The 25,858-nt window shown below is 48.5% G+C and overlaps 7 protein-coding genes across 7 annotated transcripts; 2 read left to right on the top strand and 5 right to left on the bottom strand.

Annotated features, from left to right (window-relative positions):
* Positions 1 to 321: 321 nt before the first annotated feature.
* T310_3703 (uncharacterized protein) lies at positions 322 to 1,430 on the bottom strand (the record flags this gene model as incomplete). Its single annotated transcript, XM_013473426.1, has 2 exons — positions 322 to 640; positions 691 to 1,430. 2 exons carry the CDS (start codon positions 1,428 to 1,430, stop codon positions 322 to 324), a joined length of 1,059 nt encoding a protein of 352 aa, XP_013328880.1.
* A 1,212-nt stretch (positions 1,431 to 2,642) lies between these two features.
* Positions 2,643 to 4,092, top strand: T310_3702 (O-acetylhomoserine aminocarboxypropyltransferase; the record flags this gene model as incomplete). Its single annotated transcript, XM_013473425.1, has 3 exons — positions 2,643 to 2,677; positions 2,734 to 2,995; positions 3,058 to 4,092. The coding sequence occupies 3 exons, from the start codon at positions 2,643 to 2,645 to the stop codon at positions 4,090 to 4,092; spliced, it is 1,332 nt and encodes a 443-aa protein (XP_013328879.1).
* Positions 4,093 to 4,732: 640 nt separating this feature from the next.
* T310_3701 (C6 finger domain protein) lies at positions 4,733 to 7,441 on the bottom strand (the record flags this gene model as incomplete). Its single annotated transcript, XM_013473424.1, has 9 exons — positions 4,733 to 4,788; positions 4,845 to 5,569; positions 5,637 to 5,902; positions 5,961 to 6,029; positions 6,083 to 6,121; positions 6,169 to 6,718; positions 6,792 to 6,990; positions 7,058 to 7,278; positions 7,353 to 7,441. The coding sequence occupies 9 exons, from the start codon at positions 7,439 to 7,441 to the stop codon at positions 4,733 to 4,735; spliced, it is 2,214 nt and encodes a 737-aa protein (XP_013328878.1).
* Positions 7,442 to 7,627: 186 nt separating this feature from the next.
* Positions 7,628 to 8,025, top strand: T310_3700 (uncharacterized protein; the record flags this gene model as incomplete). Its single annotated transcript, XM_013473423.1, has 2 exons — positions 7,628 to 7,652; positions 7,682 to 8,025. 2 exons carry the CDS (start codon positions 7,628 to 7,630, stop codon positions 8,023 to 8,025), a joined length of 369 nt encoding a protein of 122 aa, XP_013328877.1.
* A 246-nt stretch (positions 8,026 to 8,271) lies between these two features.
* T310_3699 (Uncharacterized protein) lies at positions 8,272 to 10,553 on the bottom strand (the record flags this gene model as incomplete). Its single annotated transcript, XM_013473422.1, has 2 exons — positions 8,272 to 10,385; positions 10,541 to 10,553. The coding sequence occupies 2 exons, from the start codon at positions 10,551 to 10,553 to the stop codon at positions 8,272 to 8,274; spliced, it is 2,127 nt and encodes a 708-aa protein (XP_013328876.1).
* A 1,353-nt stretch (positions 10,554 to 11,906) lies between these two features.
* Positions 11,907 to 14,065, bottom strand: T310_3698 (Uncharacterized protein; the record flags this gene model as incomplete). Its single annotated transcript, XM_013473421.1, has 2 exons — positions 11,907 to 13,868; positions 13,922 to 14,065. 2 exons carry the CDS (start codon positions 14,063 to 14,065, stop codon positions 11,907 to 11,909), a joined length of 2,106 nt encoding a protein of 701 aa, XP_013328875.1.
* Positions 14,066 to 24,051: 9,986 nt separating this feature from the next.
* Positions 24,052 to 25,521, bottom strand: T310_3697 (uncharacterized protein; the record flags this gene model as incomplete). The annotated part of the gene is made up of 8 exons (XM_013473420.1): positions 24,052 to 24,129; positions 24,161 to 24,232; positions 24,275 to 24,334; positions 24,563 to 24,596; positions 24,749 to 24,870; positions 25,123 to 25,168; positions 25,359 to 25,457; positions 25,499 to 25,521. 8 exons carry the CDS (start codon positions 25,519 to 25,521, stop codon positions 24,052 to 24,054), a joined length of 534 nt encoding a protein of 177 aa, XP_013328874.1.
* Between the last annotated feature and the right edge of the window lie 337 nt (positions 25,522 to 25,858).

The raw sequence follows: 25,858 nt of genomic DNA, 5'->3' as shown, positions 1-25,858 counted from the left end.
AGCGTTCATTGATCACTCTGCCTTGACAGAGCTATTTTCTACCTACGCCCAACTGGAACCCGGCCTCGACATTGAACTGTACAGTACATTGTTACAGTAATTACGTATCATTGTGTCGACTGTATCTTTCGTCCCGGGATTTGGTTCCATGTATTGCTTGATGCCCAGTGCCGGAGTTTAGTTGGTTCTGTTGATTAACGTAATCAACCACCGAGCGACGAATACCACCGAGCGACGAATTTTCGCCGCACCCACTATAATTTTGAAGCTTTTCAACCACCAATACAATTAAATTAGACTATCTAGTAGTTGAATATATAGCTATTTATTAGGACAATTCCTTATGGTATGTCCAATAGTCCCACAGCCACTGCAGCGTTGTGGAGCTCGCCGTTGAGGCATAGGTGTAGGCTCATCAAGCTTCTCATTAAGCTGCGTATCAAGCTGCTGAATGCGATTTTGGCCTTCTTGTACAGATAAAAGGGTATCATTACCTAGAATAGCACGCCTTCTTGCCTTCTTTCGAGTTTTCCGCTCAGTCTCAGCTCGTAGAGTCCTAATTTCATCTCGAAGAAGAAGGTTCATATTCATTGCCATCTGCGCGGCCTTTTCAAGATGATGAATATGAGACATTGGGCTGCTAGAAAGCTTTTGCTTTCTTGCACTAAGGCTTTTTTGCAAGCTGCGAACCTTGTAATCCAGCTGGTGAGGATTCTGAGGAGTTTGAAAGCAGAGGAGACTGAACTTTCAACTGAAGCTGGTGGTGTTGGCGTACGAAGCTGAAAGGTAATCTTTGCAAGAACCCGCTCTTTATCAAGTGGCTTAAGTCCAGCTCCTGCAAAGCCTTTGCATATATTGTCTGGAGTAAACACTTCTGCACGAGCAGATGGATATAGGGATAGAAAGTCTTCCTTGTCAATATGGTTGTTGCCAGCAATCATTCTCTTTTCAAGCAGTTTTCCGTACGCGCGCTTAAGCGGGCCAAAAACACCAACATCAAGTGGTTGCAGGAGATGAGAGGCATGTGCAGGCATGCAAAGACAGACAATTGCATTCTCCTTGCAGAAAGTATCAAACTCTGCAGTTAAATGGCTACTATGGCCATCAAGAATAAGCAACCGCTTTGCACCAGTTGTATAGCGTCTGGAATATGGTTCAAACACCTCTTTCAACCAGCGAAGGCCTATTTCATCTGTTGTCCAGCCATTCTCGCTAGTTGCAATCCACCAGTCTTTGGAAAGTGTAGGTTCTTGATACCAAGCAGCCTGTTGAGATGCTGCTTTCAAGATAATCACTGGTGGTATATGAATCCCCTTTGAGCTCACAGTCTCAATGATTGTAACCCATTCACGGTTTCCCTGGATGACTGTACGAGGCCTTTCACTGCGTTCTGCTGCAGTAATAACCTTGGAGGTTGAGCAGAGCCCCATTGCAAAGCCAGTTTCATCAAAATTCCAGATGTCATCTTCATGTATGCCATGTTCCTGAATAGCTGCATGTACAGCTTGAAACCATGGTATTATAACTCTTGGATCCTCCTGCTTTGCACGCTGGTATGTAATCCTTCGATATATCTGTACGCAGCTCAGGATGGCGCTTGACAAATTTATAAGCCCAGTTGATGCCAAGGACTGCAGTAGGATCCTGTAGACGCTCACGGAGTAATATTTGTGCCATTGAACGCAGAAACTCTGGCCGAATTGGAAAACCTCGTTTATCTGCCTCTAGTAATCGCTGAATAAGTGTTTCCTCTTCAATAGCCTTAATCTATGGCCATTAGCACGTGTTTCTGCGCGTGGTTGTCTTCCTTTAAGGCGAGCGCGAAGGGTAGCCTCAGGCACCCCAAAAATACTCTGCAGCCTTCAGTATTGATTTGACTTTTTGATTTTTATAAGCTGCAATAGCCATTTGAATTCGGTTTTCTTGAGATAAAGGCATTTTTGATAGTGGTGGTGATAAAATGACGCGTTGAAAAAAGGAAGTGGTAGGGTGGAGGAAAATTCGTCGCTCGGTGGTATTCGTCGCTCGGTGGTTGATTACGTTACAGCCTCGTTCCGGCGTTTGTTCAATTACATCTTGTTACATGGACTGTACAGTACTGTACACAAAGCTACAGCATGCTGCATGCCGTATATCTCTATCTACTTACAGAACAACGATTTGCATACAGACTTGGACTCATCAGGGATTTGCTTTGCTCTCTCCTCCTGCTATCGCCTGCGGTATCTACTGCAATCACAGAATGGCATATCATTCCCTTTCACGGACGGACAGATGAGGCAGATAGATACGAACACGAACGTGATAGAGATACTGGTCTCATGATAGGACAGGATTGCATTGCAATAATGGCCGCGGTCCAGGGGGTATGGGATCTGCTGATAAGGATTGATTCCTTCCTGTTTCTGTTTTTGTTTCCAGGAGGAGGAGACAAAATGGAGGGTGCAGATGTCTATATATATGAGAGATAGGAGCATCCCTCGAGTTGGATGGTGAATGACTGTTTTTTGATGGAGACAAACAATCAATATTTTCTACAAGATAGTTTGCCTGCCTAGATTGATTATCATCATATCATTATTACTATAACTGCTTGTTACCTGCCTCACGTATCTGTACCTGACGATAACTTCATCTTCATCATGCCTATCCCCGGAAGCTTGCTCAACGTCACCAAGTATACCCCCCATAGTCATGCACGACTATGTATGTTGTTTATACTGACAACTGCAGACCCCCCGAATTCGAAACAATCTCCATCCACGGCGGCCAAGAGCCTGATCCAACGAACGGCTCCCGCGCACTGCCTCTCTACCAGACCTGCGCATACAACTTCACCGATGCCGCCGACGGAGCGAGCAAGTTCGCCTGGGCCAAGGACGGCTACGTCTACACGCGCATGGGCAACCCGACCAACGCGGTGTTCGAGACGAGAATGAGCATGTTGGAAGGGGGCGTGGGCGCTGTGGCGACGGCGTCGGGGCATGCTGCTCAGGTAGGTCCAGGTCCAGGTCGAGGTCTACTAGATATATGTCAATACGCTGACCGACTGTCCAGTTCATGGCCATAACCTCCGTCATGGGCCCCGGAAAGAACTTCGTCTCGACCTCGTGGCTGTACGGCGGCACGTACAACCAGTTCCGGGTGTATCTCAAGAAATTCAACATCGCCGTCAAATGGGTCGAGGGCCAGGATCCGGCCGCCATCGCCGCGGCCATTGACGACAACACGCGCGCCGTCTACGTCGAGACGATCGGGAACCCGAAGCACAACGTGCCCGACATCAGGGCCATTGCGGACGTGGCCCACGCGGCCGGCATCCCGCTCATCGTCGACAACACGTTCGGCATGGGCGGCTATCTGTGTCGGCCGCTGGCGCTGGGCGCGAACATCGTCACGCACTCGTGCACCAAGTGGATTGGAGGCCATGGGACGAGCATGGGGGGCATCGTCATCGATGGAGGCAACTTTGACTGGTCGGTTAAGAAGAACGGCCAGAGTATGTTCCCCGAGTTCGTCGAGCCGGCGGAGGGATACCACGGCATGGTCTTCTGGGAGACGTACGGCCACAAAGCCCTTGCGGCGAAGCTGCGGATGGACGCCATGCGAGACCTGGGGCCGTGCATGTCGCCGTTCAACGCGTGGCTGTTCCTCCAGGGATTGGAGACGCTGCCCCTGCGTGGCGAGCGCACGGCGAGCAACGCGCTGGCGCTGGCGCGGTGGCTGGAAGCCCATCCGGCCGTGAAATGGGTGCTGTACCCAGGGCTGGAGTCGCATCCGGACCACGCGTTGGCGAAGAAGACGCTGCAGAACGGCTTCGGCGGCGTCCTGACCTTCGGCGTCGACGGTTCGATAGACCAGGTTTCGGCCGTCGTCGACAACCTGCAGCTGTGCAGCCACCTGGCCAATGTCGGCGACGCGAAGACGCTGATCATCCATCCGTGGCGGACGACGCACCAGCAGCTGCCTGACGAGGAGAAGCTGCAGGCCGGCGTGACGCCGGATCTGATCCGAGTCAGTCTGGGGCTGGAGCATATCAGCGACATCATCCATGATTTTGAGCAGGCGTTTCAGAAGGCGTTCAAGAAATAACCTGCAGGAAACTGATATTGACATGCATGTCGGACGAGGTTTCTTTATTTCATTTTGCTATGACCTAACCCTAAGCCTTCTTATGGTGATGGATTTTTTTTTCGTTCGTTATTTAACCGTTAGAATACCATTATCAATAAGGAGACATCCGGCCCTTAATTGCATAAGGGAAACAAAATATGAATTACGTAGAGCATTACAACCTACTTTCCACCAGAGTAGATGCTAAGCTGTTATACTGTTACATCAGGGGTATTTGAGACATACACAGGAAGAATACCCCATTGAAGTTCTTTGATTCTAGGAATTTGTCTAACGCATCGATCTTATTCATTCATTCATTAACCTAACCTATTCCAATTCGTTATAGGATGTCGAGAACAGGAACCAATGGAGAGGAGAGAAAATGGATGAAATACAGCAACACCCAATCCCTAACTCCAAATAACCGTAAAAAGAAAAGAATCAAGACGTCCAGATGGGATGAGCCATGAGATAGATAAGAGCTCTTGGTCAGTGACATACAACTCAACCTTGCAGTAGACATGACAAGATAACTGACGCCAAACCAATTGCTCTGTGGCCTACCTGAGATCGCAAGCCGCAATCCTGTATGTGCACACATACTATACATGGCTATCTATCCGACGTAATGATAGCCAGCAAAGGTCCGGTCCACAGCTTGTGCGATCTCATCTGCGGAAAAGACAGGTTAGCTTCACTTGGAAATGATCGAAAAGAGAGTAACATACCCTTCATCCCCCGCACCGCTTCAAACGCAATTGAATAGTTGGCCAACGATCTGATCACAAGCTGCAGGCCCTTATGCAGATCGCTCAAAAACCCTGTCATTAGAGGGTTTTCATCAGCGCCACCGTCGTCGTAGTGATCACCGTCGTCGTCACCAGCAGCGTCATTCCCGTCAACAGAACTACGGGCCTGATTCTGGCTCGCCGTCTTCCTGTTTTGGTGCAGCGCGCGGGTCTTGAAGCACAACATCAGCATCGCGTAGCTCGATTGCATGGCACAACAGGCGAATGCCGGCATGGTCCGGGGTACTTCGATAGGAGATCTTGGCGACAGACGGGGCGGGCCGTGGGTCAGGTTCATGGTCATGTTCACGTTGGCTGGATCGGGATTCGGATAGGGAAGGTTGTCGAGTAGGGTGACAATATTCAAGGCCGCATGGAGACAGAACCTCGAGGAGATGTAAGACGAAAAGGGGAGACGGATGGTACTGCCTCCTGGCCCTGGTTCGGCATTGCTGCCGCTGAGACTGTCAGGGGGAGATGGGAGCGATCCAAGGAGGTTCTGGCATGTGCAGGAGGATGACGACAATGAAGATGACGTTTGCTCAGTAACGACACCCAGATCACAATGTCGTTTTCGGAAGATGGGCATATCGGAAAAGGCACAGAAACGGTGGGTTTTGATCCTCGCACTGGAACAGTCAGTCTGAATGAAGAGGGAAATACGGCTGGAATGAAAAAAAAAAAAGTAACAACATAAACAAATCAAAACAACAACTAATTTGAAACTCTTACCTATGTAGCTTGATTTCCGCAATCGACCGCATCGCTCTGGCTACCACTGCTTCAGATGCATCAACCGGCTCCGCCGTCGACAGCTGCGACAAGAATCGCGGCCCTTTTCGCATGAGAAGGACCGATTCGATGCGATTGTCGAGCTCTTGCATGCGCTGCGAGATCCAGGCCGAGGCCGAACCGGATTTGACTTCCTTGTCCAGGTCGTGCACAAATGTCGTCGCCGCGAGGATAGTCCGTTGTGATTCGATAAAGAACCTCCATCCCTGAAAACGCGCAATCTTTAGCACCGAGAAATGCTTCTGACGAGTGTGTAATACTAACCTCCGTGTCCGACGCAAATGTTGGATACGGCGTGATGAAGCGAGGATCATAGACGTCAATGACGGGCGGCTAACACAACAATCAGCGACTGTTAAGCATCTGACCTTCATGCGCAGACATACCGTGTTGCTAACAATCGAGCCTTGACACACGGTTGCATACTACTCCGATCAGTTCTCTTTCTTGTCATGTCCATCGACTTACTAACCGTCATCCACCAGGCCCTTCGCCGGGCTTCAGCAAATTCGTCCTCCTCCAGGGCCTCATGCAACGACATGCTCATCGCGGCAGTCAAGGCCTGCCCCGCCCGATTCCGCATCTTGGCCATATTGCCACGCTGAGCATACTCGTACACGCTCAGCAGGACGAGAGCTAGGACACTTTCCAAGTTGACGGGCACGCGGGGGTGGAACGGTTGTCGATTCAACCGCATGGGCGCTCCCTCCGACAGCGCATTAGACGGGTCGCTGGCGGATTCGAGCAGTTCCGAGTCGACCTCTATGGCCTCGAGAGCGGACTGCGCGAACGAATGAGCATAGTCCCTCCGCAGTCGGACATAATCGAGTCGTGACGGATCCCCCTGTTCGTGCGGATGTGGGATGAGCACCAGAAGCGCGGAGATGGCCAAACTCAACGGAGTCGAGGGCTGGAAAAACGACGTCCGGTCCGACGTCAGCGGACGATTGCAGACAGGCAGCCGCTCGGGCGGTGGTAGGACCGGGTAATAGGGATGGATAAAGACGTAGTAGGCATCCAGTCTGCCTCGAAACTGTAAGCACAGGGTTTGCGGGCGATTCTTATGGTGCAGCTCTTTGGCTAGTTAATCCTCACATGTCTTGATCACTGCCATAAATCTGCACCATATGCGTCATGGGAGCAGTAGCATTGCCATTAATGTTCCCACTGGCCAGGTCATTCCTCTGGGGAGCAAAGAGCGTGTCGAAGATCGACTCGATCTCAGCGATAGGCATCTCGACATTCCGGAGGCCAGCCCCGGGTTCACTCAGGCCGATAAGCTGGTCAAACCAGGCTGAGATGGGTCAGCAGGAACTATGATGTGTATATCCAATATAGTAGACCAGCGGTTTGAGGTATACCATCGTCATTGAAATTTAAGTCGGGATTGATACATGTCGCATCCCTACTCTCCTCCCTGGGACTGCTCCGTTCCTCATTGTTTCTCGCTTCATGCTGCTTGCTTGACACGCCGCGGACGCGGGGTCCTCCACGTCTGCTGGGCACATAGCAGCATGTAGTCCCTCTGGCAACACAGTTGGCGCATTGCTGCTGTCCATCGCAACGCGTGCGGAGCGAGCGACTGGGTGAGCGATCAGTCAATTGTCCAGTTCTTGAATGATCAGTGCATTATATTATATAATCTGGAGCACCCACCACGACAGACAAGCAACCTTGACCGGAGGCTTGCTGAACTTGCGGCGACGGGGAGGCCCGGTCTCAGGACGCTTTTCCACCGAGGCCATAATGACTTAGGCTAGAACATTGCTCTGTAGTCAGTTCCTCCGTGGACTCGAGTCGCCGTTGCGGGGTTTTTGGTTCTTTTACGGCGCCGATGGCAAATGCCGGAAGAAGCCGGAGTTCAAATCCCGGATAAGATAAGCAGCAAGCATTGATAAGCATTGATAAGGCCGAGCGTCAACCTGATGAAGATGATCGTATTGTTACTCCTACTAGGTATGTACATACACTGACAAGAAGGATAGTACTCTCTTCAACCGACTTTGTACCTGAACGGACGGTCTCCGAAATTCACGCGAATATGGGCACCGTGGGAACGCATACCAACGGCCGGAAACAACCGACCCGAGACGCCTGCAAAGGCAACTCCTTGGGAAGAGACAGAAATCAGCTAGGCAAAAAGGAAGAACACAAAAAAACAGATGACAACTCACCTAGGGACGATCCATTTTTCATGAAAAAATATCTCTCCGTTGTCAAGGGTAAGATGACAGCCCACTACATCTCCTTTACTGAACTTGTCACTGTATCGATTGCCCCAGGGATTGCCATGATAACTGTGTCCATCGTCCCCGCTATAACCCCATGAGAAGTCATCGCTTCCTGGTGTTCTGTCGAGGTCGGTGACTTCGTGGCAGAGTCCAAGAGTAATAGAGCTGTGACTGTGAAAATAAGAATCATGCTCCTAAGCAGCCGAAGGAGAAATTAAAGAGGAGAAGGATACTTGTACATACTTAGCCTGACCATGGCTTATCACTTCTATCTCAAAGTAAAAGTCTTTTGTTGGTGGGATCGGATGGTTAGAACGGATGGTACCAGCACCTATGAAAGACTATTAGGACAATTCCAACATTGTATCAGTACGCATAAATACGCAACCGCACTTAAGTTTTTCTTCCTCACCAATATATTTCACGGCCATATTATTTTCATCTAACTCCAAGAGATCGGATTTGTCTGTTGGATTCCATGACGTTGTTTGCAGTATGTCAACTGCCGTCGGCATATTGCCTGTCTCTGGCAAGTACTTGAGAACTTCTGGGTGACCTGTGACTGATGCTATCATAGCAGGGGTCCATCCATGCTCATCTGTCATGCTGCCCAGATCTTCCCCCTTGCTTAGCAGATGCTGGACACAGTACACGTCTCCGTGAATACAGGCAAGTGCCAACAACCGCTGACCATAAGCTTTAGTGTCAGCGCCACTATCCAAAAGCAGTTTCGTTATTTGTTGATATCCTTTCTGTGCTGACCGAAGGAGCGGCGTCTTCCCTTCGTTATAATGTACATTTGGATCGACCTCCTTTGTAGTAAGCAGCAGCTGTACTATATCTTCAGCGTTGGATAGTACTGCCATCATCATGGGTGTATGGCCAGATCTGGTTCTGACATCCAGCATCTCTCCATTGACATGCTGTAATATCAATTCAACCAGCTTCTTGCAGCCCTTAGCCGCGGCGCGGTGCAATGGTGTATGCCCAGTAGAATCTGATTTTAGTGGATTCGCTTTAGCGTCAAGAAGTATCCGGGCGGCATCGACATGTCCTTTATTTGCTGCCATCCCCAAAGGTGTCAAACCTTCGAGATTGACAGAATCAACTGCTGCCCCTGCGTCAAGAAGGATTTCGACAATATGAGCGCGGCCACAGGCTGCATGCAAAGGTTTATTGCCACATGGCCCTGGTAGTTCGCTGTCTGCCTTTTGTTGGATCAATTCTTGAACGATTGCAGCACGCCCAGACGAAGCTGCAGTAAACAAGGCTGGCGCTGGTGTGGCCGCATTTAGGACCGCACCACCCCTGAGAAGTTCCTTTACTGCCTCTACAGACTGCGATCGTATCGCATAGTAGAGCGGTGAATTGCCATAAATATCTGGCATATTGGGATCGGATTTCCCTCCAAGAAGTAGCTTGATCACTTCAGCGTGTCCATATCGGGCCGCCCGGTGTAGTGGTGTGGCTTTGAGATCGTTAACAGCGTTGGGATCTGCTCCGAATTTCAGAAGCATCTCGACAGCTGCCGTGCGTCCTGCTTGGGATGCCCAGTGTAGGGGGGTAAATTCCCTCTTGCTGACGATGTTGGGATCGGTCCCTGATTCGAGAAGCATCGTTACTGCGTTCAAGTGTCCGCCTCTGGCGGCAAAATGCAACGGGCCAGAGCCCATGGTAGTCGTTGCCTTTGGATTTGCACCCAATTCAACCAGCTTCTTCACCACGTCTAACATGCCTGCTTGAAACGCAAGGAGAATCACAGGTGTGCCGTTCCTGTCTGCTGCAGCATAATCTGCTCCATGTTGGAGAAGCAATTCCACGACATCTGCCTGTCCACTTTCAACTGCTAGGTGTAAGGGAGTACGTCCCTTCCGGTCCTTTGCCTCTAAGTTTGCTCTCACTCCAAGTAAGGCTGTCACTAAGCCTGTATTGCCATTCTGAGCGGCATAGTGAAGCGCAGTCCTTTCGTTGTCGTCGATTGCTCCAACCTCTGCCCCAGCCTTGACAAGAACCATTGTGGTCTCCAGATATCCGCGTCTTGCCGCATAATTCAACGCCGTGCGGTTTTCATAATCAGTAGCCCTCCTATCTGCCCCTGCTTCGAGAAGTTCTTTTACGATCTCTACGTGCCCAGACGCAGCAGCCAGGTGAAGCGAGGTGCATTGGTTGCCATCAAATGCATCTATGTCAACAACTCCGATAAGCTTTCTGACCGCCTCCACCTTTCCTGACATGGCTCCCAGGTGGAGTGGTGTTGAACCATGGTTATCAAAGGCCATTGGGTCTGCCCCTGCTTTAAGAAGGACCTCCACGATCGAAACATTTCCTGAGCTGGCTGCCAGATGCAACGGTGAGGAATTGACGTAGGTGGTCGCATTCGGATCGGCTCCTGCGTCGAGAAGTACTTTCACCCCATCGAGGTACCCTTCCTTGGCTGCCAAGTGTAGTGGCTGGTAGCCTAATATATCAGTGGCTTTTAAAGAAGCATTGGCATAAAGGAGAACATGTAGCACATCCCTATGCCTATTCAATGCCGCAAAATGCATCGGCGTTAACCCGTCGTTGCTGGATTCTTCCGGATTTGAACGAGCTTCAAGGGGCTTTTTGACCAACCTCGGATGTCCATTCTGCGCTGCTAAATGCAGTGGGGTACATCCACTGCTCCTGGGGGCTCTTTTGCTCACGTCTGAATCTGCATCCAAAAGTTGAGTCGTAACTTCCAGCTATCCTGATTGAGAAGCCAGGTGCAATGGCGTAAACCCAATATTGTCAGCCGCGTTTGGATTTGCATTCGCCGTAATGAGCAGTTTCATATAGTTATTTGGACGTATTCGTTTTTACTGGTTAAGTGTATCAATTAATGCCTCTGTTTTTGTATTAATTAATTGAACTTTGCGTTTTTTTTTGTGTGGCCATATTCCTAGATCAGGCTGTACGGCATATGGTTGCTGTCGTACGATACCGATCTGCTCAACACCCGTTACCGGTTTCGGAATGTCACAGAGCTTGGGGATAAAAAAAAAAACTCGGGATCTGTTTTATAACCTCTTTGTGTGCTTGTAGACTTAAATATGGGTAGAAATCGCCTGTCCTGTAAGACTTTCTTCTCTAATAATTCCTGTTCATTAGATAGATTGCTAGAGTTAATTCAGAGATTGTTTTTTGCGGATGGTTGTCTACCCGTTCCGCTAACAGTTGCAATTGAGTTCAAGACCTGATGAGACTCAAGGGTGGAATCTGATAGATACTGTATATATTGCCGAAATGTCTTCCTATGTAAGTGTCATACCAATAGCAATGGATAGATCCGCTAAAGCCTAGTTCAAGAACTCCTGCTCGAGAGCATTTTCCACCATGGCACGCTACGCAACCAAGCAACACAGTATCCCTGCGGCCTACTAGATCATTAACCCCAGACGCGCACGTAAAATGCCGTGGAATTAATGACAGTCATCAGCATCTCTTTTATATATACGATAAACGTCTATAGTTATATTTTTAGGGCTATTATTATCCATTCAAAGGTGGTTAAAAAAGGAATTGCTTTATGGTAGATCAACAGCCCTGCAGCAAAAAAAAAGGAAAGAAGAAAAATTCATATCTTTCAATAAACAACTTTTTCTAAGTTTACTTAAAAATAATCTGATGAAGGTATTTGAATTTTTATCTAAATTCAATTTTCGAATCGCATTATGAAAATGCAAATAATTGTTCGGAACTTTCAATTCTTGATTAACATTAGCTATTTGTAGAGAATTAAGCTATTAAGATTTTTTTTTGTTGTAGGGGGAGTAACGTCCTCTGGTGTGCTATGTAAGTCAAGTCATCTCAGAACATCATATCTTTTTTGTATCCTTTTTTTTTGTTATCCTTTTTTGTATCTTTTTGTACCTTTTTGTATCTTTTTTTTGCATCTTTTTGGTATCTCTTTTCTCTTTTATTCTTTTTTTATTTAATTTAAAAAAAAAACAAAATCCGTTCAGCTTTCAGCCACAAAGTCGACCATCTCCAGCGGCTTGCTACTCCAGTCATCGCGCCAGTTGCGGCTGCCACTCTTCGGGGGCCAGAGCCTCTGAAAGACGCGCACAGCTTTCTTCACTTCGGGATGACAGCTGCCACAGTTGCCAAACAGTTCCTTATGTTTTTCGTGTAGAGCATCCTCTTGTCGCCTGGATTCCTCGTACGCTTCTCTTTCTTTTTTCCCAGTCTCGACAATCTCAACGTCTTGCACGCGGTCATCCCGCTCGCTTCTGGTTAGCACGAATGACCGTGATATGTAACGAATTCGGCGGTATAGATCTGCAAGGCGAGAGTCCCCGAACCAGCCACCGCGGGTGCTGGTGATTTTCAGTTGCCGAAGAGGGTGGCCCATTGGCTTATTTCCCGTAGTGGTGATGACGTCCCAGATAGATCGAGCCAAAGTTTCATCGACAGCCGCATTGATAAAGGCATCTCGGACATGTGCATTGCATAACAAACCTCTTGGGGTTCCGAATTTATTGTCGTACACTTGTCGGTCGAATTTGTTGTGGCTGATTTCGTCTGGGCGAGGCAAGTCTTGTGCTCCAGGATTGGAGCAGTCAAGCTCCAAGCTTAGGTTCACAAGGCACGGAAACGTCGACAGCACTTTGTAGCATTTGGTTTCGCATCTATCGGAATAGAACCGCTTGACCCTCAGCTGGAGCTCTTCCAGCAGGGGACAGTGGTCCCGGATAGTCATGACCTCGACAAAAGAAAGCGATGCAGTTTTCGCTTCTTCACCATAACCCCAGTCTCCATAGCCCTTCAACTGCAATTCGCGCAATGTGTTCCCGTGGCGCTCACAAATCCTTACTAGCAAGGGTGCATGGAAAAGGCCATATAATCGCAGGGCAATCAGCGGGTTCAAACTTTCCAGGAACATACCGACTGCGGTCATAAAGTTGTGGTTAAGACGCTCAACTCCTAGACAAATCTCCAAGGTCTCGAGGGAGTCGAACTTCAGATTCTCAGAGGCGTATATCAAGGCCTCGCGATCGGTGACATTTGACCAAGCAAATGACCGAAGTGTTGAAAAATTAGCGTACTTATTCCATTGTTGCAGCTTTGCTTTTGTGACGCCCTGGTATCCAGTAAAGGAAAGGGACTCCAAAGCGCCAAGTCTCAAATTATTTTCTGGAGGCTTGAAACCCTTCTTCTTTACTGCTCGCTTAAATGCTACACGACTGTCGAAGAGTGGTTTTGAGATGTAGAAGAGACAGCCAATGAGATGCAAATGCTTCAGATTTGGCGCAAGCCCAAGACTTCTCAGGACGGTTTGGATAGATTCTTCACTGTGGTCATCTTCTTCGTCCTCATCCCAGTTATCCTCCGATCGAGCTTCCATGACATACCTGATCGTTAATCGGTGAAGACAGGGAGACTTGATCAATTCCAGCTTGTGCGGATCGGTGATGAGATCACTTAGTCCGCGCAAGTGGTAGCTGTGTACGTCGAGCCTGCACGCTGGGTGATGTTGATGAATAGCATGAAGCAAGCGATATGGAAATCTGTTATTGCAGGTGTACTTGAGGTCAGTCAGGTGCCGAAACTCCGATATCAGAGAAATGAGGGGTGCCCAGAGGCGAGAAGACTTGTCTCCCTCTGGGTTCCACACGAAAAAGGGTAATATGTAATTAGAATGCCAGTCCCTCTCTCTCCGCATCCGGTTGTAGGTATTGTCGTCCATTTCTTCGGGTATTCTCGAGGACGGCATCTGGCCAGTTAGTTCGAGGCGCCTCACATGTTCGAAGCACTGGCGCCTGAGAGGATTGTTGGTCAATTCCCAGAGTTCCTCATGTAGTTTCTTGCTTCTCGAGACGTCAATGGTAAGCCTGCGATAGATAAACGGCACAGTAGCACAATAGCATCCGCGGTTCACTAGCGACAAGGCATGTATGCTCGTAGGAGAAGTCTTGTAGATCTAGGAGTTTGTCAGAGTGAAATAAAGTAATTTGTCCTGTTAGGACGACATACCAGGTCACAGATCTGGTGCTGGACTAACAGAGGCAGCTCGTCAAGTTTGTGGGCCTCTGCTTTAGATGCATGAGCCTGTGTATTAGATGCAGGGGCCTCCATATTGGATGACTGAGCCTCCATACTGGAGATGCCAGCCTGCATATTGGATGTGTGAGACTGTGCGTCGTGGTTTGAAAGGAAATGACAACACGCTCACCTAGTAAACACACTGAGTCACATGACATACCTTTAGGGCTGAAGGTGCCACCCTGGAGTCATCAAGTTCAACTTCAAATTGACAGTCACCTTTATTCTCATAGTACTGATCTAGCCTCTTCCTGTACTACCCTGTGAAAGATAAGTCAGATGCAGTATTACTTCTACTGCTGTAGGCTAAAAACTTATATGTGAAGCAAAACCTACCACACTTGGTAAGATTTCCGTCACTCGTTTGATCGCAGAGTCACTGGCTTTAAAGCCAGATCGCTAACACTTTACTAAATATTGAAAGCACTGTCATAAAAAAGTAAGCAGCGTGAATTAGTATAACATGCATAAAAGGTCAAGAGATGGATCAGGCTGATTATAAGCCTGAAACCTTATAAGGTTGATCAGCCTTTATCTCTTGCTTTGTCTTGGGTTTCTTTCACGTCATCAGTAAGATCACACATATTTAGGACTCATAGACGATGATAAAATTGATAGGTTATGGTAATAAGGTATCTTTTGAGTATGGTATATGCTCCTATATCATATTCTGTCACTGTCAGTGGACAATCTATGTGACTACTTACAGCATGCAACCAAGGATGCTCCCTAACTCTACCATACTAGCTTCTTTGTGCTCGAGACAATAATTCAAATTTTAGCAATAAAGGAGCAGGAGTAATACTCTCAATAATTAATAGGCTAGATATAAGAAATCAGCAAGGTAATAACTGGCATAACTGGCATGGCATGTTGAACGATATAAAAATTCAATCTGATAAGCGTTCAATCACTATAAAGTTGGCGCAGAAGATACAGGTATTCCTACCAGTACATGAGTTATAAAACTAGCAAGACAACAACAAAGGGTATGGTGAAATTTTATGGGTCTTCTCTCTTTGCAACTTTCCTCATTACCTTCTACCGCCTTATCAACAGAGAAAGCTGCAAAGAATATAATGCGTTCGAAAAGGGTCAAAATTTGCAGATGACAGGGGCATTTTCTTTCTGTGTTCGTAATATTAGTGACAACTTGCCAATTCTCCTAGCCCAAATTTCTCTAAGACTCAAAAACCAGAAATTATCTTCAATCTGAGAAGATTTTACAACTCATACATCATTGTTTTCAATAAAGACACGAGACACGGTCCAGTTCGACGAAGGTAGAAAAAAGCTCCAGATAGCTAGCAATTTTATAAAGACACAGTCCGTATGGCCACTCGAAACCTTTAGTAATAGTAAAATCGCAGTATGTGCCGAAATATCAAAGTGATGGTTCTGTCTTCTGCACAGGCCTTTATTTTGTAAATACCATCGGATATTAATCGGATCAGCTAAGCATATACTCCACACAAAACTTTCATCGCGAGAAGTCTGACCTTCCTAATCTGGTAAAGGACAGGCGGATTCGGAGGAAGATTCACCGAAGGTTGACAGATTCTCCGCCTAGGATGGAGCAGATGCCGATAATATAACAGACGAGTACGGGGTAATTTAATTTCCTAGTTAGCTTGACTCAATTCCCAGCATCCTACATGGTAAACTCATCGTCAGTTCTTTAGACAACCCAGAGGAAGAGAAATAGTCTGGATAGCTTCAAAATCTCCACTTATGGTTAAAATTCTTAGGATGACACCTTGGCCAATGCAATGATCATTTTACCAGCATTCTGCGTATCCAAGCTTTAGGCATCTCTCGGGTAGACGGCAGATGCTCGATAGCCGCGACTAGGCTGCGCTAGCGGCAACGTGCCAGAGATTCTGTGGATCTCCACCTTTCTTGGTAATATAAGGCCACCAGAGGAGTGATATCGCTTGCAATCGCTCATTGAAAATAATAATACTTTCACTCATCGAACAGATAAGAAGGTCTAGATCGAAAATTCGATGGATGCTCGTCAGAATTGGGCTAGACACATGGCAGTGTAACGGTAACGTGACCCTGCCAACCCCCGCATCCCCGCAGCGAGATGTGGCCCGTGCGCGCCCTACGGTAACAGTCTGTAATTACTCCGACATGCCCTGCCTTGGGTTCGGCATGTCCCAGCTCGTCCAGCAAGCCACCACTTCGTCCTGTTGGAGGACTGGCGTCATGTGGAGATCGCCGCAAATTAATCGGCAGCAGAGCTTTCTGGTATGCGCCGCACGGGGCGTCCAGGCCGTCCATTGCTCGGTGCCATGGCAGGACGCTGCCTTGCGGACTTAGGCCTATTTTGGCATCACTGACAAGCTCTTCGAGTTATAAAATGGACAGTCTCTCCTCTCTGAGATCGGTCTCCTTTAGGCCTCCAGTGGGCTCATTGATAACCAGCTGCCCGTCATCATGCGGCCTACTACCCTCGTCAAGCACTTGGCTGCGACTGGCCTCCTCTTTCTCGCGGCGGATGCAGCTGCCATCGTCCGCCGCAACGTCACCTCTTCATGCCCCGGCTACAAAGCAAGCAATGTGAAAACCATTGACGGCGAAGTCGTCAGCGCGGATCTCAATCTCGCTGGTCCCGCCTGCAACGCGTATGGCACGGACCTGGACGATCTGAAGCTGCAGGTCGAGTACCAATCAGGTAGGTAGCACAGCATCGCCTCTGCAGCTGATCGGCAGCATGTGATCCGCTTCTGGACTAGGGCTTAGGGCCTGGGGCTAGGGCTGACTGCTTGCTGCCATTGATGTCCCCTCCTGTTCGATATGACTGTTCGATATGACTGAAACTGTATCTGACATCTGCAGAACAACGCCTCCATGTGAAGATCTACGACGCCGCCGAGCAGGTCTACCAGGTGCCCACCGCGGTGCTCCCCCGGCCCAGCAGCGCCAACATTCCCCCGGCCAAGTCGGACCTGCAGTTCTCCATGACCAACAACCCCTTCTCCTTTACCATCAAGCGCAGGTCGACCGGCGAAATCCTCTTCGACACCTCCGGCCATCCGCTGATCTTCGAGTCGCAGTATCTGGGCCTCCGCACCCGTCTGCCGGACTCGCCCAACCTCTACGGCCTGGGAGAGCACACTGGCTCTTTCCGCCTGCCTACCAAAAATTACACCCGCACGCTGTGGTCGCGCGATGCGTACGGCACGCCCAAGGACACCAATCTGTACGGCAATCACCCGGTGTACTTTGACTATCGCGGCAGCAAAGGCACCCATGGCGTGTTCCTGCTGAACAGCAACGGCATGGATATCAATATCGACGTCGACTCGGACGGACAGTACCTGCAGTACAATACCCTGGGAGGCGTGCTGGACTTCTACTTCCTCAGCGGACCGGATCCCAAGGCCGTGGCATCGCAGTATGCCCAGACCGTCGGAAACCCAGTTATGATGCCCTACTGGGGATTCGGCTTCCACAACTGCAGATATGGATACCAGGACATCTATGAGGTCGCTGAGATCATTGCGAACTACAGTGCTGCAAACATTCCGCTTGAGACCCAGTGGACTGATATCGGTACGTTTTCCATCTAGCTGTCGTGGTTTTCACTTCTGAGCTTGGCTGACTATCGCAGACTATATGGACCTGAGGAAAGTGTTTACGTTGGACCCCTATCGCTATCCGCTGAAGCTGGTCCAAGAGGTTGTCTCTTATCTTCACAGCCACAACCAGCACTACATCATGATGGTGGACCCTGCAGTGGCATACCAGAACTATTCAGCTTTCAACAACGGCGTAGCTGCCGACGCGTTCCTGAAGTTCTCCAATGGCTCCATCTATCAGGGTGTTGTCTGGCCTGGGCCGACGGCTTTCCCGGACTGGTTTGCGCCCCAGACACAACAGTTTTGGAATAACGAGTTCTCAACCTTCTTTGACCCAACCCATGGCGTCGACATTGATGCCCTTTGGATCGACATGAACGAGGCGTCCAATTTCTGCGACTTTCCCTGCTCGAACCCAGCCGCCTATGCGGCAGCCAACGGCGATCCGCCCACGCCTCCGCCGGTCCGCTTGAGCCCACCAAGGCCCATTCCTGGATTTGGTCCTGACTTCCAGCCGACTTGTGTAGCCACGGTGTCGTTCGATTGCGATGCGCAGACATACTTTGGAGAGAACATCCTCATCCTGGGTAACTCGACGACACTGGGAGCCGGCGACGTGCACATGGCGCCAGTCATGAACGCGAACAACTACCCGATCTGGCAGCTGACCGTCCAGATGCCACCGAATGGGACGTTCTCGTATCAGTACGTCCGCAAGGAGTCGGATGGTAGTTACATCTACGAACAGAAGAATCGCACGATCACGACGGGCGACTGCAACAGCGGCACTCTGAAGGTGTCTGACACCATCACCACCAGCTCGGGACCGCACAAGAGATCAGAATTGGTTCGCTCGCCTTTTCCCGCGGAGGAACTGACCAAGAGAGAGTCCGGGTCGATGTTGGGCCTGCCCAACAGGAACCTTTTGAATCCGCCATACACCATCCATAATGCGGCTGGCAACCTGAGCGAGAAGACCATCAACACAGACCTGATCCATGCGGGAGGATATGCCGAGTACGACACGCACAATTTGTACGGCACCATGATGAGTGCGACCAGCAGGGGGCGATGCTGAACCGCAGACCAACCGTCAGGCCACTTGTGTAAGTCGTCATGATTGCTGTCAGACTCGAGCTGTTGTCGAGAACTAACGGCTGTAGCATCACCCGGTCGACATTTGCTGGAGCTGGCCGACAGGTTGGCCACTGGCTGGGAGACAATTTCGCCGACTGGGACCACTACCGGTGGACGATCGCCGAACTGCAGGAATTCGCGGCGCTGTTCCAGATACCCATGGTTGGCAGTGACATTTGCGGTTATGATGGCAACACAACCGACAACCTGTGCTCGCGCTGGGTCTTCCTCGGCGCGTTTTCGCCCTTCTTCCGCGACCACTCGGACAACCAGTCGCCGCCGCACGAGCTGTACCGCACGCCTCAGATCGCGGCGGCCGCGCGGGCTGCCATCGACATCCGGTACCGTCTGCTGGACTACGCGTACACGGCGCTGTGGACGCAGACGCAGACCGGAGCGCCGATGATCAACCCCATGTTCTTCGAGTATCCGTCCGACATCAACACCGCCAACCTGCAGTACCAGTTCTTCTGGGGCGACAGCATCATGGTTGCGCCCGTGACCGACAATGACTCGACCACGGTCAACGTCTACTTCCCGAAGGACCAGTTCTACGACTTCTACACGGGCGCGCCCGTGACCGGGGAGGGCAGCACCGTCACGCTGACCGACGTCGGCTTCGACACGATCCCGCTGTACTTCAAGGGTGGCAGCATCGTGCCCATGCGCGCCCGCTCGGCGAACACGACCGCAGAGCTGCGGCAGCAGGACTTCGTCATCGTCATCGCGCCAGACAGCTACGGCGATGCAACAGGCCAGCTGTACCTCGACGACGGCGAGAGCATCAACCAGCCACACACGAGCGAGATCCAGTTCTCGTACCGCGGAGGCCATTTCAGCATGACAGGGAAGTTTGACTATGATCCCGGCAACGTGGTCATCAGCCAGATCACGCTGCTAGGCGCGAACAGCGCGGGCAAGGGGGGTTCGTACAACGCCACGACGAAAGTGGCAACCTACCAAGTCAACGCGAAGTTGACGGGCAGTTTCCAAGCCAACTTGCAGTAGCAGTAAGAAAGCAATTTACGCGCATATCAGATATATCAGATATATGAGGCAGAGAGATATCGGGACAATTATTAGCCATTTATTCTTGCTTATATTGTGATTACAGTTCTTCGTTGTATAATTTAAACGCTATTTGGCTGAATATTATTATTGCCAATGTCCGTCACCTGGAGTATTATATGGATGAAAATATATCAGATTGTACGTCAATTACTACTGCTGCGTAGTCAGATTCATGAATGGACAGGTCCCAATACAGTATTTCCCAGAATGGACGACACCGTCGTCACAGTGTGAGCAGCAGACACTCATAAATCATCATTAAGCAGTAATACTGTACATTAACACTCTAAACGACAACACTATATGCAAATTGATTATTGCTTTAGTCTATACATTTAAACAATGTTATAATCCAAGTGGACAGGGCAATCAATCCCGGAACTAAGTGGTACATAGAGGGTATATAGAAAGAATCCGTTATACAACATATAAACTGCCCAGCAGCAAGCAACAGGCTATCCAGCTCAGCAAAGCATGCACCCGACATTGACAACAAACGCCGCAATTGGAAAAAGATATGACTATTTATCCGACTTCTGCGAGACTCCCATATCGGCATTTCCACGACCTCATTTTTGGGAAGGGTTCGTCCCGTAATAGACGGCAGCAGAAGAAAAAGGATCCTCTCTACCCTGAAGATACCGTCTCAACATGTAGGATTGCTGCTGCTGCTGCTGCTGCTCATTGTTCGAAGAGCTGTTCTCAGACTGCGCAGTCTGACTGTTGGCGGTTGTATTATCGTCGGTAGCCGTGCTTTGTCCGGACGTGGAGCCTTTCGTAGCTCGAGCGCTTGAGAATGTGCTCTAATTATCATATAACCTGTTAGATTTAAAGGATGCTTTTTTTAGACATAGTCACGTAACGTACCGGCATGGTGTTTGATGTCAAGAATGCAGTGTTTGTTCTTGAGTTGTAAAGGATGGTTCTGCTAGACGGTGTAGCTTGAGATTTGAATTGTTCTTTAGCCAGTATTGTTGTGTTATGAGAAAGCATTTAAATAATTCCGCAGAGCAAGGCAGGTCGTTCAGCGTGATAGAGGCAGATATTTATAAAATATAAAATTGCCGAATCTGGAAATTACGAGGCTCATCTCTACTGCCCTGCTTACGGGCGCTATTCAGAGCGCCTACCGGCGGCTGCGCTTGAGTCCTCCGCAAGGAACATGGAATACATGTGACTCGAATCACGACGTGGCAACGACTACTGGGGAAGCATTTGCAGGGATGTAAGAAATCCTTCTTTTAAGACCCTGGTTTATTCTGGGATATCTGCAGGGGACGAAGGAGACCTTCTTCTAGATGTGGGGGAACAACGAGATCTGAATGGATGGGTGCAAGAAGGGAATTCCAGGACCGCGCTTGGCTGTCAGGCTCACAAGGCGCGCATGTTGTGTAACGTTCTTTCTTGTGGAGTGTTCTCGAGAGACATCACACACTCCGCCACGTTGTCCACTTCTCCCTCCTGCCGTATTTCGCAGATTTGATGATGTCCAAAGCTTTTGCATAGTTTCGCGCCCATCTCTGCCGCACTGACTCCATGTCGAGTTTTACCTGGCTGACAGTGATTCATGCCTGGCTCAACAAGCTGCATGCCCTGGCCCAGTTGCCAATATGCAGAATAGACAGCAAACATGTTCAGAGGCAAATAGTCCGGGCAATGTCTAGTGTCCAGTCAGTTTGTCTATTAATTCTTGGCAGCTGCAATCTTTTCCTTGTGTCACCGTACAAGCTCACGAACATCACAGACGATGGCAGACGACAAACAACAGGCCAATCGCGATCTTCCGTCTATCCTGAACTTTCCTTCGACAGAGCCAGCTTGTGGGGGGATCTGCAAAACCAGGAATCTATCCCCTGACAGGTTCTTGATTCTAGTGGTTTTCTATTGGCCAATGGGTACCAGCATGACAGCTGCTTTTCTTGATCTGGGCGTGACCGCCACCTTGGTTCCCCGCGGCGAGGAAGGTTGTGGAAGTTATACTTGCAGAGCCAATGCAGGGCAGGGGTGCCGGGGCCAGAGGTGGCCTCTTCAGCAAGGATGATAGTGACAGTAGCAACTGGGGGAGTATTCACGTAGGGGTTGTGCCTGGGCAGCTGAGAACAGACGCCACCGAGGCAGCTAGGCAACCCACATAATGATCATAGGACTTTACTGCCTTAGCGCACGACAACGATGAATGACAGAGACTGGTGTCACCTTGATAGGGAATACATACGGTGACTGCGCAGCTGCATGTACTGATAACGAATCCCACACAGGTAGGTCCCTTGACAATAACACCTACATTAGTAGCAGGGGCCGCACAGGATGATAGAGGCAGCATCAGAGGCGGCTCTGTGGCAGGCAGTCCCGGTGACACGGACCATGATGTAGGGCCCCCGTCGCGCCAACGCCCTAATCGCTTCGGTAGGTAACCTGCTGAGTCGGGATGGAGCAGACAGCTACCTATGCCACAGACATGGCATCCGGACCGGTCGGATACTCGGGAGTGCAGCAGAGCAGCTGTCCACCAGCCCGCCCCGCTGGATTGTTCCCCCCGCGCGCATACAGCTCCTATCTACAGCCAACTCGTCCTCGGAGGCTTCGCCTTAGCTGGATCTCACCCATGTCCCGTTAGCGCCTCATTATCCAGTCACTAGCGGCTATGTTTCGTCTCAACCTGCGCCATCCTACGGCCCTAATCGTGTGTCATGGTCAGTCCTGATGGCTCTATTGGATGGATGATTTTATCCCGAGATGCAACAGACTGCTTTTTCAGAGATCGTGTCTGTTAATACTGAAGATCTCCAGACAGTAAACTACACAGAAGTGCTGCCAGGGATTGATGTCCCTGTCGCCGCTGTCTACAGAGAGCCTTCGAGCCGCATTTGTTTCTGAATGGCAAAACCGGGGGATAAAGCAGCCCTACCCAGCACAGCTGCCATTGCAGACGTGTTCAACTGTCGATTTTTGTAAAGTACCTAAGCAGAGACGCTGAGTTGGCCATATTGATGCCCCCTGCCCGGTTGCCTACATCTCCAGCCCACTGGATCTGGGGTGGATAGCATGGAAGAAGAGACGAGGGGATCCCTGTATTTTTTTTTCCGACGGGGCTAATGCCTGTGACAGTGGCGCATTGCATTACAGCGGAAGACCTTAAAGGAGCCGAGCTTTGTGACGTATAACAAGTAAGCAAGCGCAGAGTTCAGCAACACATACATACAGTACATACATGCAGAACAACTCCTCATCACGGGCATTATCACTAAAAGACCACCTCAGCAAAAGGCGGGGCCTCGGGAACTGCATCAACACTGATACCGTACTCCTGTTCTTGCAACACCAGTTAAAAGACTGGCTACCGCTGTGGCCAGACATACCTTGACCAACCAATGCAAGAGCATGGCAGTGTGGGAACTCTACATCCATCCGCCCAAGATCGAATGAAGCCCAGTCTGCAGAGCTGGAGATGCAGGCAACCGGGCAGGCGGTATCATGACCGCCCCTCGTGTAGGTGCCCTGTCATAGCCTCACAGGCCCCAGCCACGGTTACGGTGTCACATCCAATATATATCATGCCAAGGATTCGCAAAACAAAAAATAAAAATAAAAGAAATAAAAATAAAATAGAGCACGTGGCCAGATAGCCACAATAGCATTATATAATCCACCCCTGCAACAATACTTTGTATAGTATAATACTCCCTGCGCGTCTTCATATTCTCCCCTAGTCATCACATATGGTTTCTTTTAATAGGCTTTAATAAGCTGGGCAGGATCACTACTATTATCGCAATAATTGAATGTCAAAGTCTTAAAAGAAGACGACACAATGCAAATACAAGTACAAGAAGCTTATTACATACAGAGAAAAAAAAACAGCGCGTAGAGATAACGATTTAATTGCGCTATGCGGAAGGATGACAACAATTATTTACTAACTAATTGACATTCCTAACAAAGGCTTTTTGCAGTAATTATACCTTTCTTGTCTTTGTTCCTTATTCTAGAGTTTAAGTTTTAGTTTAATATCTCTCCTATAGCAGCTTATTTAGTTAAAGCTAGGCTACTATACCTAGGAATGCCTACCTTTATTATTATTATTTTCATAAGCTTAATTAATTACCTTACGTACAGAAAGAAAGAGAAGAGTTGGTAGTAAATAAGAGTCTTGGTATTAGTAAGATTTTTGGTTTTTAATATAATTACCATAGGAGATTATCTGCATTTGGCGCGCAACTGGCAAAGCTTCAGCTTAATCCGACATGAGGGAAGCCTTGTGCCACCCTAATCAGCAAGAGCCGCCACAGAGGGCAAAGGGGTCATAGGGCTTAGTGAAATTATTAAGTTGGCCTGCAAACCATGCTAGGAAATACACCAGCCAATCAATGCTTACTAAAGAGACTACAGAGGACAGAATATTATGTGCCTGATATCCTCGCTGAGCCAAGGTAGAGGAATGTACTAGCTGTCTACATCTTAACATTCTAGTTCAGCAGGAGGTACATACAGCTGTTTTAGTGCCTCCTTTAAGATCCAGACCTTGTAAACCATTAGTTTCCACGTGTATCTATCTACCCCAGCAAGTGGTGGATATGCATGCTACGAGAGCAAGGTCAGCAACCCCAGAACAGCCGCCTCCAGGACCTTAACCCTAGGCAGAGATAGTCCAATAACATGAGGGGCTAAAGGGTATTGCACTGCTGGCAGGTGCCATTTTTAGAATACCACCTGATCATAGAGTTTCTTGGGGGAATTAATACACCAATAAAGCACTGTAGATAAATTCAGCACCTACTTCTACAGCCCAATGTAGGTAGTGGACAAGGCAACTAGAAAACCACATCAGCAGCAGATTAATGTCTACTGCTATCTAGATAGACACCACCTATCTTAAGTTCTCAAGTTCTTAACCAAAATATGTATTTATTATTGAGGAAGATGTGATTGCAGCATGCCATTTAACCACTAGCATTGCACATACTGTATCAACTCTGGCCTCGTAAGACAAATTAAGTACAGTACATATATTAAATAATAAAATACAGCACCAGCATATGGCGAAACCACCACAGTAGCATTACAGAGTATGCAATCTACCCTGCACTAATACTCCGTATAGCATAAAACTCCCTGCGCGTCCTCATATTGTCCCATGGCCATCTCATATGCCTTGGTTTTTTTTTTCGAGTTGACCTTAACTTAAGATTCTGCTAACGCAAAGCATGTTATAGTACATATACGTCAGGGCTTGCTTCGACGCCAGCACTGAACGCGGTTTCTGGCGCATGGAGTAGAGTAACCTTATACTATATTCTCTCAGAAAAAAAAAACGATCCTGAAATGAAACGAAACTACTTGTTTGCTGCACAAGACAAAAAATGAGTTGAAGTCGCAAAGATTGCTGCCCTTATTATAGTAGTAAAATGTTAAAGTGTTAAGAGAAGAGAAGAAGAGAATGCAATGCAAGTATAAGTATAGGTATAAGAAGCTTATTACATATTACATACAAGGAAAAAAAAGGAGACTGGTGCATGGAGACAGAGATTTGATTTCCCTGTTACAAGGATATGTAAGAGAATGTACTGACTGACGTTCCAAACGAAGGCTCTTTGCAGTGATTATGTCTTGTCTCCCATATTCCTGAGTTTAGGTTCAGGTTAATATTAATAGCTCTCCTACAGTAGCCTGTACTATACGCTTAGTTCAGTTAGGGTTAAACAGGCTACTGTACCTAGTAGGACCACTCATCTCCATTTTCATTTTCATAAACTTACTTAATTAATTACATTATGTACAGTACAGTATGCTAAGAAAGAGAACAAAAGAATTGGTATTATACAAGAATCTTATTATTATTAGCAGTAAGATCCTTAAAATTGATCTCCATTCTTAATTAATTGTTAATTCCCAATAACATATTAACCTCAGCTAATAACTACAAAATAAAAAACAAAACCAAACACAAACAGAACCAAGATCATCATTATTTGATATATTTTTGATATTCTTGTTTAGTCGTTATATACTTCTTTTCCTTTTTTTTTCCCTTCTCCCACTGTACTGTACACGCACAGTACAAGTACAGGACACC

This window comes from Rasamsonia emersonii (genome assembly GCF_000968595.1).
Source record: "Rasamsonia emersonii CBS 393.64 chromosome Unknown ctg1118621760076, whole genome shotgun sequence".
NCBI classification, from domain to species: domain Eukaryota; kingdom Fungi; phylum Ascomycota; class Eurotiomycetes; order Eurotiales; family Trichocomaceae; genus Rasamsonia; species Rasamsonia emersonii.
This window is presented reverse-complemented; position numbering and strand designations above follow the sequence as displayed.